Below are 15777 nucleotides of genomic sequence, written 5' to 3'. Positions count from 1 at the left end.
AGGAAACAATGAGACAACTCCCACCACCATGTGAAAAATAGAACCAGTGAAGAAGAGAAGCCATCCAATCAACAGGGCACCACAAACAGAGTGGTCCAGCCACAAGGGTTCCAGTTAGCTAAAACCAGCCTTCATGCAGGCCACACTCAGGTTCATTAATAAATAAAAGAGACCTGATCATTCTCCCACTCACCTCAAATCTCAACTCTTCTAGGCAACCCAAACTGTTTCTCCACCCCCACTACTGAGCCAGACCCAAGGTCCCTAAAACACAGGATCAAACTAATGAAATCCATCTAAAAAACTGGTAGAGCATTATTCTCACACAGGTGTATGTAACCTTCTCCACCACCCACAGGGAGAGGAACTTGCAATCTTTTAACAATGTCTTTCCATTGATTCCCATCTCTTATGCTGTGGTGTACCTTAAACTAGACCTCTTACTAAAGCATACAGGACCTTACCCCAACCCACCAGTAGGAACTCCAGACAAATGGATTAAACCTCAGGGACCAGAGGAAGACAGTAGAACCAACACACACACACAGACACAAAAGCCACACTAAAACAGATTCTTTAAACAGAAAATCAAGAATAGTTGAAGCTGCGTTATTTCAAGAAAGCAAACAAGATGGTTTACTAAAACAAGTTTATAATCCATAAGGTTTGGGGATAAGAAAAAGTGTAAGCCACTCAGAGGTATACAAGATTTAACACCTAACTCTAGCAGCTTCTTGGTCTGGCAGCACGTGAATGAAGTTATGTATTGGTCCAATTTAAAGAAAAACACATGACATCATCACATCTGAACAGAAAGAAAACTAGAACTAAGCATTCAACCGAACCACCTCAATGCACATTAAAGCTACAGGCAAATTAAAAATGCTGAAGTCTTCTTACTTCCACAAATCCAACTGATTTTAAACAGAGGAGTCAAGCCAAAAAGCCAATTTCCACCATCTTGGTATCTACAATTTCAAAAAAACAGAAACCCTGCTACATCCTAATTAATGTATTCAAAATAAATACCTCTTTTGGACAAAAGAAAATATTAAATCAATCTTCTATTGTTTACTGGTATTGAAAATTCTTTACACACACTAACAAAGCAAAGGTCCTGCTTACCTTAAGACTCTCCACTCATGCTACCCAAGAGCCACTTTAAATTCAGACATGCTAAAGATTCCAGTTTCACCCTCAAACAAAAAAACAAGCCTATATGTAAACTAAGGATTTTACACAGATTTTGGCTTCTCATTCTGAACCTGCTAGGGCAGCTGACCAGCAGCGTACGATGAAATCATTTGTCTAATGACTCAAAGGAGCCTGACATATGCAATGCTACAATGTCTTAACTTCCATCTATGCTGAATACAAACCAACATCTATGTCGTAAAATGCATTTCAACACAGCACACACAAAATGGCTGGCTCCCAAGATGAGCATTTCCATACAATGCTATAAAAAGGATAACAACCTAAAAAGGTAATTATGACTTAACGGCTAGGCAGTCAGAAGAGAGATCTGCAAGAACACCGATACCAAACACTAACAAATAACACGCTGCTCTTTGAATCCTGATGCTTCAGCTTGTAAGTTGTCAAGGAATATTACACTCAATTCACATTAGTGTGTAACTTGCAAAGAGATACTATGGTGTGATTGGATATTTGTGGATGGGGGGGAATTTCATGCAGCTAAGGAGGAAAAGTAGGCCTATCACGTAGGTTTTATCATTAACAAAAAAATGCATCTTTCTTTAAAAGAAAGACAATCCTAAATCCTCCTTGACAAAGGAAAAATTGCAAGCAAATAAATATTCTTAAATATTCCAAATGCTGAAAGTGAGAAGAGCCATTCATAAATTAGGGATTCAAACTAGGTTTTTATTCATAATTTCATTCAGATTGTGCAAGAGTTAAAAAAAATTTAAAAAGACAAACCGTAATGCTAGTTCTCAACAGAATCAGGGAGCTGTCTCTAGATTGCAGCAGACCATAAATTCTTATAGTCATTCAGCGCAAACTCACTAAACAGTTCCACTGTTTTCCCTTACAAACCAGTTCTTTAGATCTGAATGATCACAGCAAATATAATCACAGCAAATATAAGTACTCACATAAAGGAAACGGTAACATTACGACAGCTCTATTCATTAATGTGCATACATAATTCTCATCTCTCCAACACAAATTCGGGGTCTGTGCAGTACAATGTATCTAGAAAGCAAATTACAAAAAATGAATGCAAAAAAATTGTGGTCAGTAAGAAAAAATTACAACTTCTAAATCAATTCACTGTCTCACATAACAAAATGCCCATCACTGCAACGGAGTATAGGAACTGTACAGCAATTAACACACCACCACCCCAGCCAGAACCCAAAACTGCAACTGTCCAGATGTGTGGAAGCTCAGAACATTCTATAGTTTTGCTGTCATGTGTTTGACTTTTGTACGGTACAAACCCAACTGTGTGTAGCAGATGGCATAAAAAAAAAGTATTTCTACTACCATTTGTCAGGCTCTACCAAGAAAGAGGAGCAGAAGGAGCAAAACGTTAGTATTTGCTCTAGTATCTGACATTTATTTTTCAGGTGTGTTTTTTTTCTGAAAAGCTAAGTTATTAAAACCAGTTTGGTATTAAAACAGAGACCTTAACTAACTACAGCTGTTAGATACGTCAGGACATTCTGTAGGTTTCCCCACTCAAAATCATTTAAAAATATGAGGCGACAAAAATATAAGCTGCTTCCCTCTTTCCAAAAGCCAAAGGGGGTGGATGGAGGGAAGAAATCTCTTCCTCACAAGGAATGTGGCTATAATTGAACGTTTGGGGTAACTGGCCCTGCAAGGCTGCAGACATTATCCCTTCTCAATGAACTGGTCATTTAAAAATAAAGAGGGGGCAAAGGGGGAGTTTTCCTCTTAACAGTCCTCCTCTAGCTCTACTCCCCATCCGTCAGCCTGAGCAAGCAGAGATGACGCAGGCTGCCTTATATAATAGCCTGTGATTTCCTAGACTGCAGGCCTTCCCTTTGTGCTCTGTATACACTTACACACACGCACACACAGATTCACAGCCCCTGGCACCATGCCAGCACTAACCCTCGTCAGCTGGTTGACTCCATTCACAGAGAGGGGTTGGAGCTGACATGAAAAGAAGGGGGGGGGGGGGGGAAGCTATTACATCAAGCCATCAGCACTACAGACAAAAGAAAAAATTTTATATACCCAAAATAAGCCTTCCCTTGCAGCTTTAGATCAGGGAGAGTCGTATTTAGTAATTCCACAAGAACACCGCACTCTGAACAAGGAACCTGAACAGAGGTGAGGTTTTTTGGGAGGTAGGGGAGGGAATCAGTCCAACAGCAAACACAAGCAACAGTGCAGTTCTCTTTAAATATAATGTAAAAAACATTACATTTAACCTTCCAACTCATGTTAAAGGAGAGAGAAAATAGCCATGATATAATCCATAAAGAGCCTTTTGTCTGTTAAAAAGGACAGTCTAAAGAATACTTACAGGTACAATATCCTGCTGCCTCCTTTAGTTGTCAAGAAAATTAGAGACAGAGAAAAGAAGGGAGGAAGAGAGACAGAAAGAAGAGAAGACAGAGTGAGAAGGGGGAGGGAGGGAAAGAAAGACAGATTTTTTTTATGAGAAGCCCTCTCCGTAGAACATGGGCGGCCCCGCGTGCCATCCCCCTCTAGGGACCTGCAGAAACCCTGTCTCAAAACGGGCACTTCCCTGCCAATCATGCGCTGTACTGTTATATTAAACAAAAGAAAAGGGGGATGCTTACTTTTACCCATGATGCCTAGCGGGGGCAGGGGAAAAAAACCAGTTGCAGCCGGTTTGTAACCTCAGGACATGGAATTATCTCTTAATTTTTTTAAGTCGTTTGTGGTATAAAAGTCAGTTAGCTGCCTCCCCCCTCCCCCCCCAGCAGATTCTGGCATCTTGCCAAACTTTGTCTTCATTCATGAGAGCTCATTTCCTCCAACGCTATTTTAACTGTTTAGTTCCCAAAACAAATTTTAAGGACATTCCATCAATGTGGGGAAGCAATTAATAAAGACGTATCCATAAGAAAGAGAATGCCAATAATCTCATTCTTCTGCATCTCACCAACACACAGGCTTACCTCCCTGGTGTTAGGAGTCAGGGAATAGCCAATGCAGGAAAGATGGGGATTTTTGTAGCATTCCTGAAATCCTGGCGTCAGACATCAAGGCATCAACCCCTTAATTTTTTCCCTCCAATACCAGTAACTTGATTATAACTGGCGTATTCTCTTCCTACAATCAATTTGTTACAGGTGTTTCACAGAGGTGATCAGTTACAGCTCTTGTACATGTTCCAGTCAAAACCAGGTAGATCACCATACCCCACATTACTCTACCTTCCATGCATGCCACACCATTAACGGAAATGAAACCACTTCTTCACAGCATCCTCACTGTCCTAACAGCAGCTTTATCTCTGACATGCTCTCCATGCATTTCACCACACTAGGATTATGACTGATATTTTGTTGGGGTTTGATAACACACTAAGAATGTACCCAAAGGTTCTGACCATGGCATCATATTTTTGTAGGAAAGGTGGTGGTGTGCAAAAAAAAAAAAAGTTACTTTGTATTCCATCTGGTGTTCATATAATATAATATCTCTTATTCCAATACCTGTGCACATCAGCAGGGCTTGGAAAAAATGTATCCAATCCTTACTAGTCCAAGTCTAAGCACTCAATTTATTGTTCAGGCCAAAAAGCCCCAAAACCCTCCCTCCACCCCACCGCAAGTCAGTTACTACTACCTACAGAGAGATAAAACAGTGCATGTGCTTACAGTACTCAGGAGTATCTCCCAAGAGCAAGGGAAAATCAAATGAAGTGGTTTTAAGTCTAACCTACATGCTTTTTCCCCTGAACCCCCTCCATTTGTCTAGTCTAGTGCCCATCCCCAGATGGTCTGACATGTTCAGGCTGTCCATCCCCAGAGTAGGTCTGGTCTCATATCTTCCCTGACTGGCTGAGCTCAAAGGCTCTGGCCTCCTGCTCTCAGTTTTCCTTATCCATCCTTCACTGGTCAGCCATCCACTACACCCCTGGACACCCCAGACCCATAGTAGTTGGGGCCCCATCTGCACAGTGTCTCCTGCTCATCAGGCCTTCCCATGACTTGAGGTCCCAATGGCAAGATGTTGGGTCTTCCCCTAAAATTTGGGCCTGAAAGCTCGTCTTCCACAAGCTGTTTCCTCTGACTATATCCCCATGAGGCCTAGGTCTTGCCTAATGGACTGGACTCAACACCACTAATCTCTCTCTGGTCTGTTCCCCACAGCAATATTGATCCTTTGGAGCTCTGCTGTACCATTCTGGTATACCCAGTCTTGCTCCTCTTGGACTTCTGCTACATACTACATCTACCTCCAGGCTCTGAGCCATTCCTTAGCCCTCTCACTCAGACTTTCGCACACTGCCAGGGGACGGGTGATGAGGGAGACAGCAGGGCTGAAGAGCACCACTCAAATGCTATAACTAGGAACTGCCACACCTGCACTCCTCAAGCCATTAAAGCAGACAGGGTACCATTCAGCCCCAATCACCCAATCTAATTATGTTTGGGGAGAGTAGGTTTTTCAAGTCCTACACTGATGCATTATAACTGGGCCAAAATAAAGCAATTTCAAACTACAGATTCCTGCAGCTCTATATAGCACAGCATGTGTACATGGCACTTTATAGGTACACAGAAAGGCAAGGTCCCTTCCCCCAGGAGAATTTAGGTCTAGATTATATAGGTGCAATCTAACAACTAAGGATCAGGTGCAAGAGTGGAAGCAGATGGCACCAGAGGCTTGAGGAGAAAAGTCAGATGCAAGTTGTGAAGAGTGATTTGACCGAGGAAAAGAAGGTTTGGTTGGTGCAACAGAGATAAGGCAGATCCATTATTAGGGAATGGTGTGAAATTGGTGGTAACTGAGGAATCTCATGATCATGAGAATTTTGTTCAGTAGTACAGAAAAATCTGCAAAAAATTGTTCAGTAACCATAATGCATGCTTCCTTCAGCCCAATAAATGCCCATCAGCTCTGGGTCTCTGTACTGAGATCATTTTGAAATATTGCCATGAACTAGAATTAAGACCTATTAAGGTGACAATATTCTACACCTATTTGCTGCAAAAATATACTGAACTACTACTAAGAATGCTCAGCTACCATGAGGCAACCCAATTCAAACTAGCTTTTGACAGATGTTCCTAGCAAACATCTGCTGGCAGCTTGAGCCCTTCAAAGCTTTTTGTCCTAGAACTGGGTGTGAATTTAGCAACACTAAACAAACACTAGATAATAAGAGGGTATTAATTTATGTTGCATTTACAACAGAGGCCTATGGAAATCTGTCACTATCAGAATACCCAAAAAGTTCAAATATGATGGGGATGATTACAAACTGATCGTAAATAGCAGACCTTTCTTAAATGTTACCCTGAAGACTTCTGAATTCAAACACTGATGCCACATTGTTGGAAGGTGCAAGTTATTAATTCATTTAGTCTAAATGATAGAATTCGCCTCAGTTAATGTATCTTCAGACATAGGTACTCAATTCCATTGATGTTACAGAGGCTGAGCACCGAATACCTACATAATAGCAGAATTTGGCCCATTATATTTAACTCTTCAGTTACTTGTTATATTGATAAAATACACACTAGCTATATGACAGGTTTCAGAGTAACAGCCGTGTTAGTCTGTATTCGCAAAAAGAAAAGGAGTACTTGTGGCACCTTAGAGACTAACCAATTTATTTGAGCATGAGCTTTCGTGAGCTACAGTGATGAAGTGAGCTGTAGCTCACGAAAGCTCATGCTCAAATAAATTGGTTAGTCTCTAAGGTGCCACAAGTACTCCTTTTCTTTTTACTAGCTATATGGAGAATTAACACTAGTATAGCACTTTACATTTTCAAAGCTATACCTGGACTACCTCACAGCTGCAAGATTTATAAAATGAGGAACAGACATGTTAAGTGGCTTTCTCCAAGGTCAGTGAGTCAGCAGAAGAGCAAAGAAGAATACCTAAGAGTTCCAACCCCTGCCCTACCCTCTAGAGAGACTGCTGCTCACACTCCAGTTCATGTGCCTTTGAAAGCCAAATCCCTGCACCCGCAGAGAGGCTTCTGATCAATTCTCAAAGAAATTCAGCTAATAAGCAAGAGACTTGCTGCACTTTGGAAATTCATACACAGCTTTCATCCAAATATATTGAATGCTTCAGCACTGAGTGCCTACACACAGACACACACCATTTTATCCCTGATGCAAACACACAATACTGAGCTTGTGCCCCAATTTCATGTCGTGTCTTTTTTTGTTTCAAGTAAACTTATACAGGAGATAAAATGTTCTGTACAAACTTTCATATGAAGTATCACCATATGACCTTAGACCTCACAAGCAAGACTACACTAAGGATACACACATTATCCTACTCTGTTTGTCGTGATCTCTAGTGAAGTTTTCAACCATTATATTGTGTGTGTGTGTTGGTGCATTTGTTGCCCCAGTCTGACCCACTCTAATACCAAACTAAGTTCTAAGTTCTTGTTAAGGAATCAGATTCTGTTCTAAGCTTTGTACAGTGCAATTCTTCTAGAAAGTGACAAGGACAACAACTCATATTTGACCCAGAGATTTAGATGGTTAAAAACCACCAAATATTTATGAAATCTGGGCTGATTAAATTTAAAATAATCCTGGAAATATTTCTAATATAGTTTTTACACAAAATCTCCCCTGCATTTACATTCCAGACATTAGAGAATTAAGACCGTGAAAGTGAAATTCACCAAGAACATGAAACTAACTTAATTTTTCATCACACAAGCACCATATAAAAAGTTGTATTTTTAAAATTTTCCATTTCAATCATTAATGCATTAACAACACAGGCTAAACACTTAAAAACAGCTAATGTTTAAATTCATATGCAGGATTGTTGTCTCTAATATCCTGGGACCAACACAGCTACAAGATGGGTGAAGTAATCTATTACCTAATACTTATCTATTTCAAATATCCTATATTGGACCAAAGAAGTTCTTCGGTCCAATAACCGATATTACCTCATTCACCTTGTATTTCTAAGGTTTAAATAGACAATATCCTTTTAATTATATATCATTTTCAACTCATTCTGTTATGAACAGGATTAAAGTTCCTACACAATATTAGACAGCTAAAAACTACAGGTTAACCCACTTCTCTGTACCATCTATTAAAAATGGACTGTTCGAGACTGTTTAATTCTAGTAAAATCTAGTCCATTAATGAATGTTTTAGTATGTTCCAAAGCTGATAAAACAGATTACTTCAAAATTTAGCACTACACTCTGTTCAGAAAACACAAATTAAGAATCCAATGTGTCAGTCAAAAAGGAGTAAATTGTTTGTTTATGGTGTTAACGCACAGCAGAAATATCTTGCAAAATAGGAGGTTTCATTTTTGGTGGCAAGTTACAAAATTACAATAATCAAAGGTTAACAAGAGCACTATAGTAAATTTGGAGATACTTAGTGCATGTAATTAGTACTATATTTAATTTATTTGTGGAGCAAGCATAAATATGACCGACTTACAAATTACATCTTTTACAAGATTTTGCATGCAAACCACTGAAACCTGCATGAAGTATCCATTCTTCTAAAAATAAACTATTCCACAGTGCACAAATAACCATGTAATCTATAATACAGAGTTACTATCATGTACTTAATCCATGAGGTGCAGAGAATCTGGTAATTACACTAGAGTTCCCATGCCATTCCAAGCATTGGTACCATCTGAGTTAGCCTTATTAAATAACATGGAACAATTTGGTTTACAAAGGGAGAAGTAACTAATTAGTCTGTAATTACATAGTAGTTACCATAGAATGATGACCTAATGAGGTGGTTGTTTAGGCCCAACAAAATGTCACTGCTAATTCTTTTCAGGATGTGCGCACTGAACATGCTACAAACAGCAAGTGATGAAAGGATGCTCAGCTTTAGAAGCAAGGAAAGGAAGTGGCCAAGCACTCGTGTAGACTACACAAGTGAAGGAGGGATAAATAAATAATATGGAGCTGAGGAGTAAGAGAAATCAAGGCTAAAAAAGGAATTCCAACACAGCTGTCAAGCAGTTTGCATTGTGTAGAGTGCTTCAGGATCTTCCGTAAAACTCTGAACAAGCTTTGTTGTATTGCCTGTGGAAGCAAGGCTTCTTCAAAACGTATGAAGGAAATCTCGCTCCTATGAAGAGGGGAGGCTTTCTGAAGGAACACATCTGCTCACTGTAGATGGCTTGGCCAAAAACTGCCTCTGATCATGGAAGTTCATCTACTCAAAGCAGGCAGGTTTCTTTAGACATGTCCATGGGTAAGTGGCAGCAATTTCTCTTCACTCAGGTGAAGGTTTTTTTTAACAGGTCTTTCACTAGGTTCACAATCTAGGAGTCCCTGTTTGGATGCTAGAAATTCAGGAGACACCTAGTTAGCAAATAAGTCCAAGCGTGCTTCCTCTCAACCACCATCTCCAACCATATTTACTTGCCAAAGTGTTTGTAACTTTTCCTTTTGGATGCATGCTAAGTTACCATCCTCCATTCCGTGGTTGCTCCTACACCAATTCCTACAGAACACTCCAAGGTTACCCTTGAAGGCCACTAAGAAAATTCAGGTAATGTCAGATGCTACCTGCTTAACTCGTAGTGTTTCTTGCATGGAGTACATCACACACATCCCACAGACTGCACAAACGTCCGATTCATTTCCAGGTAAAGCCTGCCTTGATTTAACACACGCTATATAGTTTGGGGTCATGATTAGGTCTGAGATTGCCCCTCCTCTCCTTAGGCTTAATCTCAACAGTGTAGATGCTCTTGCTGATCATCACTAGACGGGTCCACCTGGGAACTGGGTATTCTCAGTTGAGGGCCTTCAGATCTGAAATTCACTCCCAACAGAGCATGTTTGACCTTCAAGCTTCACCTTCTCACAATGCCCAACACTTTTGAAGCCAGGTGCTTAAAGTTAGGTGACTAAGTACAAGTGGCCTGGTTTGTAGGAATGATAAGAACCCACAAAGTCAGTGGGAGATAAAGGTATTCAGCACCTCTGAAAGCTATGCGGCTGTTACTCGGTGCCTGAACAGAAATTTAAAAACAAATTTAGGCACCTAGCTTTGCAAGTCTCAGCCACAGGCTTCTGTGTGACTGAGTCAGTTGGGAGAGATTCTTTGAGTTGGCATTGTGTCAAGTTCAGTTTTAATTCATGTGATTTTACAGTTTGTGTACCTGAGCCTTGAGGTCATCAGGCTTATTTTGTAAAATGCAAAGCATCTTGCGTTAAATAAGGTCAGACCACTCATACATCTGTTTCCCCATCATCCTCTCACCGTGGCTTGCTCCAAATCACTGATTTAGTTCTCTACAGGGCATCATCTTCCCAATCCTGGAGTTCTAAGCCAGTAGTTTCTCCTCCATGTGGTAGACAGTAGTGAATAAAGGGTGTTTACCCTTCTGATACTATTGTCCCCTAACCCATATCCCCACCCCCCCATCACAATCCAGTCTTCTCTTCACCTCATTTCCTGGTCTGCAGTAGTAGGTAGCAATTGACCCAAAACAGACAGTTTAATAGTAATCGCTACCTTTATACACCAATATTTCTGAAGATGCTTTTATTCTTGTCTGCATTCCTCATCAGTGTCCAGCTCTTTAAATCACTACTTTGAGGTGTCTCGGTGATTCTGCTTCAATCCATTCCTCTACCTCCCATCCAGGACTTCTGAAGATTCTCTATAGCAAGAAGGCAAAAGGTACTGGTAGTCACAGGACCATTCACTTAAACGCATTTTAGGATCCTTTCCTCTGGATGCTTCTATTTCCACTTAGTGAAAGGCCTTTTCATAGTCTACAAGAGTGGTAACAATAACTGGTTCTATGCAGCACTCTTTCCAGAACCTGATTATCTTCAAGTGATCCATGGCTGAGAAATCTCTCCTGAATCATGCTTGCTCTGCTAGGAGATTAAAGTCTAGAAGTCCTTGCATTTTCTTCACTTGTGCTTTTTAAAGGATCCTTATATAACTCAAACAGCCAGTGGCAGGAGTCTATAGCGTGAGAGCCTTCATGTTACCTTTCTAATTAGTTATCTGAGGAGTGAAACAGGCAGCTGACCAGAAAGGTAGGAAAGGATGGTATTTATGAAATTGCTTTGAGTTATTAATTTAGATTTATTGGGAATCTATCCAAATTTCAAACAAATTAAGATTTGCTGCTGTCACTTTTTCAAAGGCAGAATAAATCATGCACGTGTAAGCAATGACAAGACAAGATGTATGGCCTAACATGGCCACTGCACACCAAACCAGAAAGCTGGGCTGAGAGTGCAATCCCACAACAATCAATAAAGGTGGCTAGGGACTTCATAACTTTTGGGACAAGTGCCAGACAAGTCTATTAAATGTAGCCAGGCAGGACAAGGGTTAAAACAGGCACAAGGAAAATGGCAGTCAGGGGTGAAGACACACTGTTGTGTTGAATCTAGCCCTTGGTTGAAGTCTTCTATCATCTACAATAGGCGAGACATGCCAGAAGGTTATTTTAACCAGAAGCATGTTATGTGACAGAAATCACAGAACTGACTCTCCCCACAAACACAATATTTGATGTCATTTGAGACATTCATATGAGAGGGGGAAATAAGAGATGTAATTGAAATCAAGTCCTTGATTTTTAAACAGTCAATATTTTAATTTTTCTCCCTCCTGCACTCTCGGTGTGTGGGGGGTGGGGGGGTGGGTGTAAAATTCTAAGAACTTCTTGTTTGGTGGCGTTCCACAAGCAAAACCAGCTATCTGGCAACAGAATATCTGAGCACAAGTTTGTTAGTGTTGTACACATAAGAAAAGCAACAAACAAAGCAATTTAAAAGCAACATCCTAAAAACAAAACCTCATATCACCAATACATAGCAACGTGGGCACTATTAAGTTTTCATGGTACTTCATTCTAGGTGCTCAGTCCAAGGTTTGGCTCAGAGGACTGGAAGGGAACTTCTAGTCATCAAGTCCTGTCCTTTGCTATCACCAGCAACCCTGTCATAATCCCATTCATAAAAAAGTACTTCCAGGTCCTCTTGAAGCTACCACGTGTAAATTGGGGAGGCCGAGCTGATGAATCCAGGTAGGAGATGTAGCCTCATCCACCTAACAAGACAGGAACCTCTGAATCATTTACATTTTATTTTTTTAGATACAGTGCTTTAGCGTCAGCACATACACCTGGCATGACCAGGGTCATGGAGGTCTCAATTATAGCAGGCTCCCCACACCGAAAGAAGGACATCTTAAACTCAATCTAGCATTTCGTTAGACAATGTAAAAAAAACTGCAGGGCTGACACAAGATGATCAAGTTTGCCACAATGGGTGGAATGGGCCATTTCTACTGATCTTTGTTCTCTTATGATCCTTTGCTTTCCTGTGCAATATTTGAGTGAATAATTTGACCAAGCATTATAAGGACTGAATCATAGACTTTAAGGTCAGAAGGGACCATTATGATAGTCTAGTCTGACCTCCTGAACAATGCAGGCCACAGAATCTCACCCACCTACTCCTGTAACAAACCTCTAACCTATGTCTGAGCTACTGAAGTCCTCAAATCATGGTTTAAAGACTTTGAGATGCAGAGAATCCTCCAGTAAGTGACTCGTGCCCCATGCTGCAGAGGAAAGCGAAAAAACCCCAGGGCCTCTGCCAATCTGCTCTGGAGGAAAATTCCTTCCTGACCCCAAATATGGCGATCAGCTAAACCCTGAGCATGTGGGCAAGACTCACCAGCCAACCACCCAGGAAAGAATTCTCTGTAGTAACTCAGATCCCACCCCATCTAACATCCCATCGGGCATATCTACTGCTAGTAGTTGAAGATCAATTAATTGCCAAAATTAGGCTACCATATGCATGTGTCTTTCAGAGCAGGTTTTTCCATTCTCACAGTTGGCAGCAACTACCAACTACTCTCTGAAGCAGAAAGGTGAGAGCTCCGTTTCCCTATAAATCTGTACCTTGATGCTAGATATGAGTGAGGCAAGAGGCTTCTAAGATCTTGAGACAGACTATGCACTGCATATAGTCTGAGGGTTGTAGCTCTATTAGTAAAGGCATATTTGAGTAACACCTAGCAAGGAACAGTGCATTTTAGGTTTCAAGAAGTCACAGTGATTCCATGACTCCGAGAATTACTCTAACAAGGCTAAAAGAAAAGGAGGACTTGTGGCACCTTAGAGACTAACAAATTTATTTGAGCATAAGCTTTCATGAGCTACAGCTCACTTCATCGGATGCATTCAGTGGAAAATACAGTGGGGAGATTTATATACACAGAGAACATGAAACAATGCGTGTTACCATACACACTAACGAGAGTGATCAGGTAAGGTGAGCTATTACCAGCAGGAGAGCAGGGAGGGAAAAAACTTTTTGTAGTGATAATCAAGGTGGGCCATTTCTAGCAGTTGACAAGAACGTTGGGGGAAGGGGGACGACACACTCATTGGAGTCTGTTTTTGAAGTTTTTCTGTTGAAGAACTGTCACTTTTAGGTCTGTAAGCAAGTGACCAAAGAGATTGAAGGGTTCTCTGACTGGTTTTTGAATGTTATAATTCTTGACGTCTGATGTGTGTCCATTTATTCTTTTACGTAGAGACTGTCCCGTTTGGCCAATGTACATGGCAGAGGAGCATTGCTGGCACATGATGGCATATATCACATTGGTAGATGTGCAGATGAACGAGCCTCTGATAGTGTGGCTGATGTGATTAGGCCCTATGATGGTGAATAGATATGTGGGCACAATTGGCAATGGGCTTTGTTGCAAGGATAGGTTCCTGGGTTAGTGGTTCTGTTGTGTGGTGTGTGGTTGCTGCTGAGTATTTGCTTCAGGTTGGGGGGCTGTCTGTAGGCAAGGACTGGCCTGTCTCCCAAGATCTGTGAGAGTGATGGGTTGTCCTTCAGGATAGGTTGTAGATCCTTGATGATGCGTTGGAGAGGTTTTAGTTGGGGGCTGAAGGTAACGGCTAGTGGCGTTCTGTTATTTTCTTTGTTAGGCCTGTCCTGTAGTAGGTGACTTCTGGGAACTCTTCTGGCTCTGTCAATCTGTTTCTTCACTTCAGCAGGTGGGTACTGTAGTTGTAAGAATGCTTGATAGAGATCTTGTAGGTATTTGTCTCTGTCTGAGGGGTTGGAGCAAATGCGGTTGTATCGTAGAGCTTGGCTGTAGACAATGCATTGTGTGGTGTGGTCTGGACGAAAGCTGGAGGCAAGTAGGTAGGCATAGTGGTCAGTAGGTTTCCGGTATAGGGTGGTGTTTATGTGACCATTGCTTATTAGCACCGTAGTGTCCAGGAAGTGGATCTCTTGTGTAGACTGGTCCAGGCTGAGGTTGATGGTGGGATGGAAATTGTTGAAATCATGGTGGAATTCTTCAAGGGCTTCTTTTCCATGGGTCCAGATGATGAAGATGTCACCAATGTAGCACAAGTAGAGTAGGGGATTAGGGGTCGAGAGCTGAGGAAGCGTTGTTCTAAATCAGCCATAAACATGTTAGCATACTGTGGGGCCATGCGGGTATGTTGGATCATATTAAAGAAGTTCTGTATTAAAATCACAAATGAGTTTGATTCCCCAGAGTTTAAATTCCAGGGTATTACTAATTAAGAGGTCTCTTGGTTTTTGGTACTGTTTCTCTCCCTCTATGTATGAAACTTGCAAGCTGCTAATTGTGTTAGTACATTCTAAGACAGAGTCTGTTCTCAAAGCAATTCACAGAGAGAGAGACTCAAAGCAATACTCTAACAACAGAAACAACACCCAGAGACTCCCCACCCTTCTGTTGTATTAACAATTGTGATTAAAATAGAGATAGAAGATGTATGTGGATGGATGCTTGGTGTGGATAATAACTGAATGATCAGGGAGGTGCCAGCCTAAGAATCCAGTGTCCATCGGCTGAAGAAGGCGTCAAGTGGAAATAACCAGAGGACCCCCCGGAGGGCAGACTGGAATCCACCCAACAGCCTCAAGAATGGGAGAACCAAAGAACAAGATAACATCTTGGAGCCGTCAGGAATGTGCTATCTGCTGATTGATTCAGCAACAGCATGATGAAGCAATTCCCATAGACTGGCATAGGAAGAAATTCTTATAAAAATAGACTCTAAAAAGTGAGAACTTTGGGGGGTCTGATTGTGCAAACCAACTTCCAGGAGCATCAGATGAGCATCTGACAAGGCCCTGCTCCCTCCTCATGTCCAGGCCACCTGGCCAGTGGCTTGGCATGAGCAACTCTAAGGCTGGTAACTATGATAACAACCTTGCAGAACCTGTGTGTGTGTGTGTTTGTATGAATGAATGTGTGAATAAATATGAGATTGAATGGAATGTTATAACTAGAACTAACTGCTTACTATGATTCTTTCTGTATTCACAATAAATGTGGTATTTTGCCTTTTTCCCTTTAATAAGATCCTGCTGGTTTTTATTTTATTGGTACAACAGGTACCCATGGCAGTGCTGCTGATTTGAAGGTATACATTGTCCCCAAATGTGAAATAGTTATGGGTGAGGACAAAGTCACAAAGTTCAGCCACCAGGTTTGCCATGACATTATCGGGGCTACTGTTCCTGACGGCTTGTAGTTCATCTTTGTGTAGAGGGCT

At 41.2% G+C, this 15777-nt stretch overlaps 1 protein-coding gene across 6 annotated transcripts in view; it reads right to left on the bottom strand.

Annotated features, from left to right (window-relative positions):
- GATAD2B (GATA zinc finger domain containing 2B) overlaps nucleotides 1-15777 on the bottom strand; it is an 84232-nt gene that overhangs the window by 51732 nt on the left and 16723 nt on the right. The window contains exons 1-2 of one of the 6 annotated variants that reach the window (XM_048827915.2): nucleotides 3527-3757; nucleotides 2121-2220 (exon numbers count right to left, since the gene is read on the bottom strand). The exons of 1 other annotated variant lie outside the window; for it this stretch is intronic. In XM_048827915.2, the coding sequence (XP_048683872.1) occupies nucleotides 2121-2122 (2 nt within the window). In that variant the 5' untranslated portion in view covers nucleotides 2123-2220; nucleotides 3527-3757. Of the gene's footprint in view, nucleotides 1-1125; nucleotides 1147-2120; nucleotides 2221-3526; nucleotides 3759-15777 lie in introns of those variants that run through there. 4 more of the 6 variants (XM_048827914.2, XM_048827913.2, XM_048827912.2 and 1 more) reach the window with 4 other exon arrangements.

The sequence above is a fragment of the Caretta caretta genome, chromosome 24 (genome assembly GCF_965140235.1).
Source record: "Caretta caretta isolate rCarCar2 chromosome 24, rCarCar1.hap1, whole genome shotgun sequence".
NCBI lineage: Eukaryota > Metazoa > Chordata > Testudines > Cheloniidae > Caretta > Caretta caretta.
Note: the sequence above shows the minus strand (reverse complement) of the source record. Positions and strands in the feature narration are given on the sequence as shown.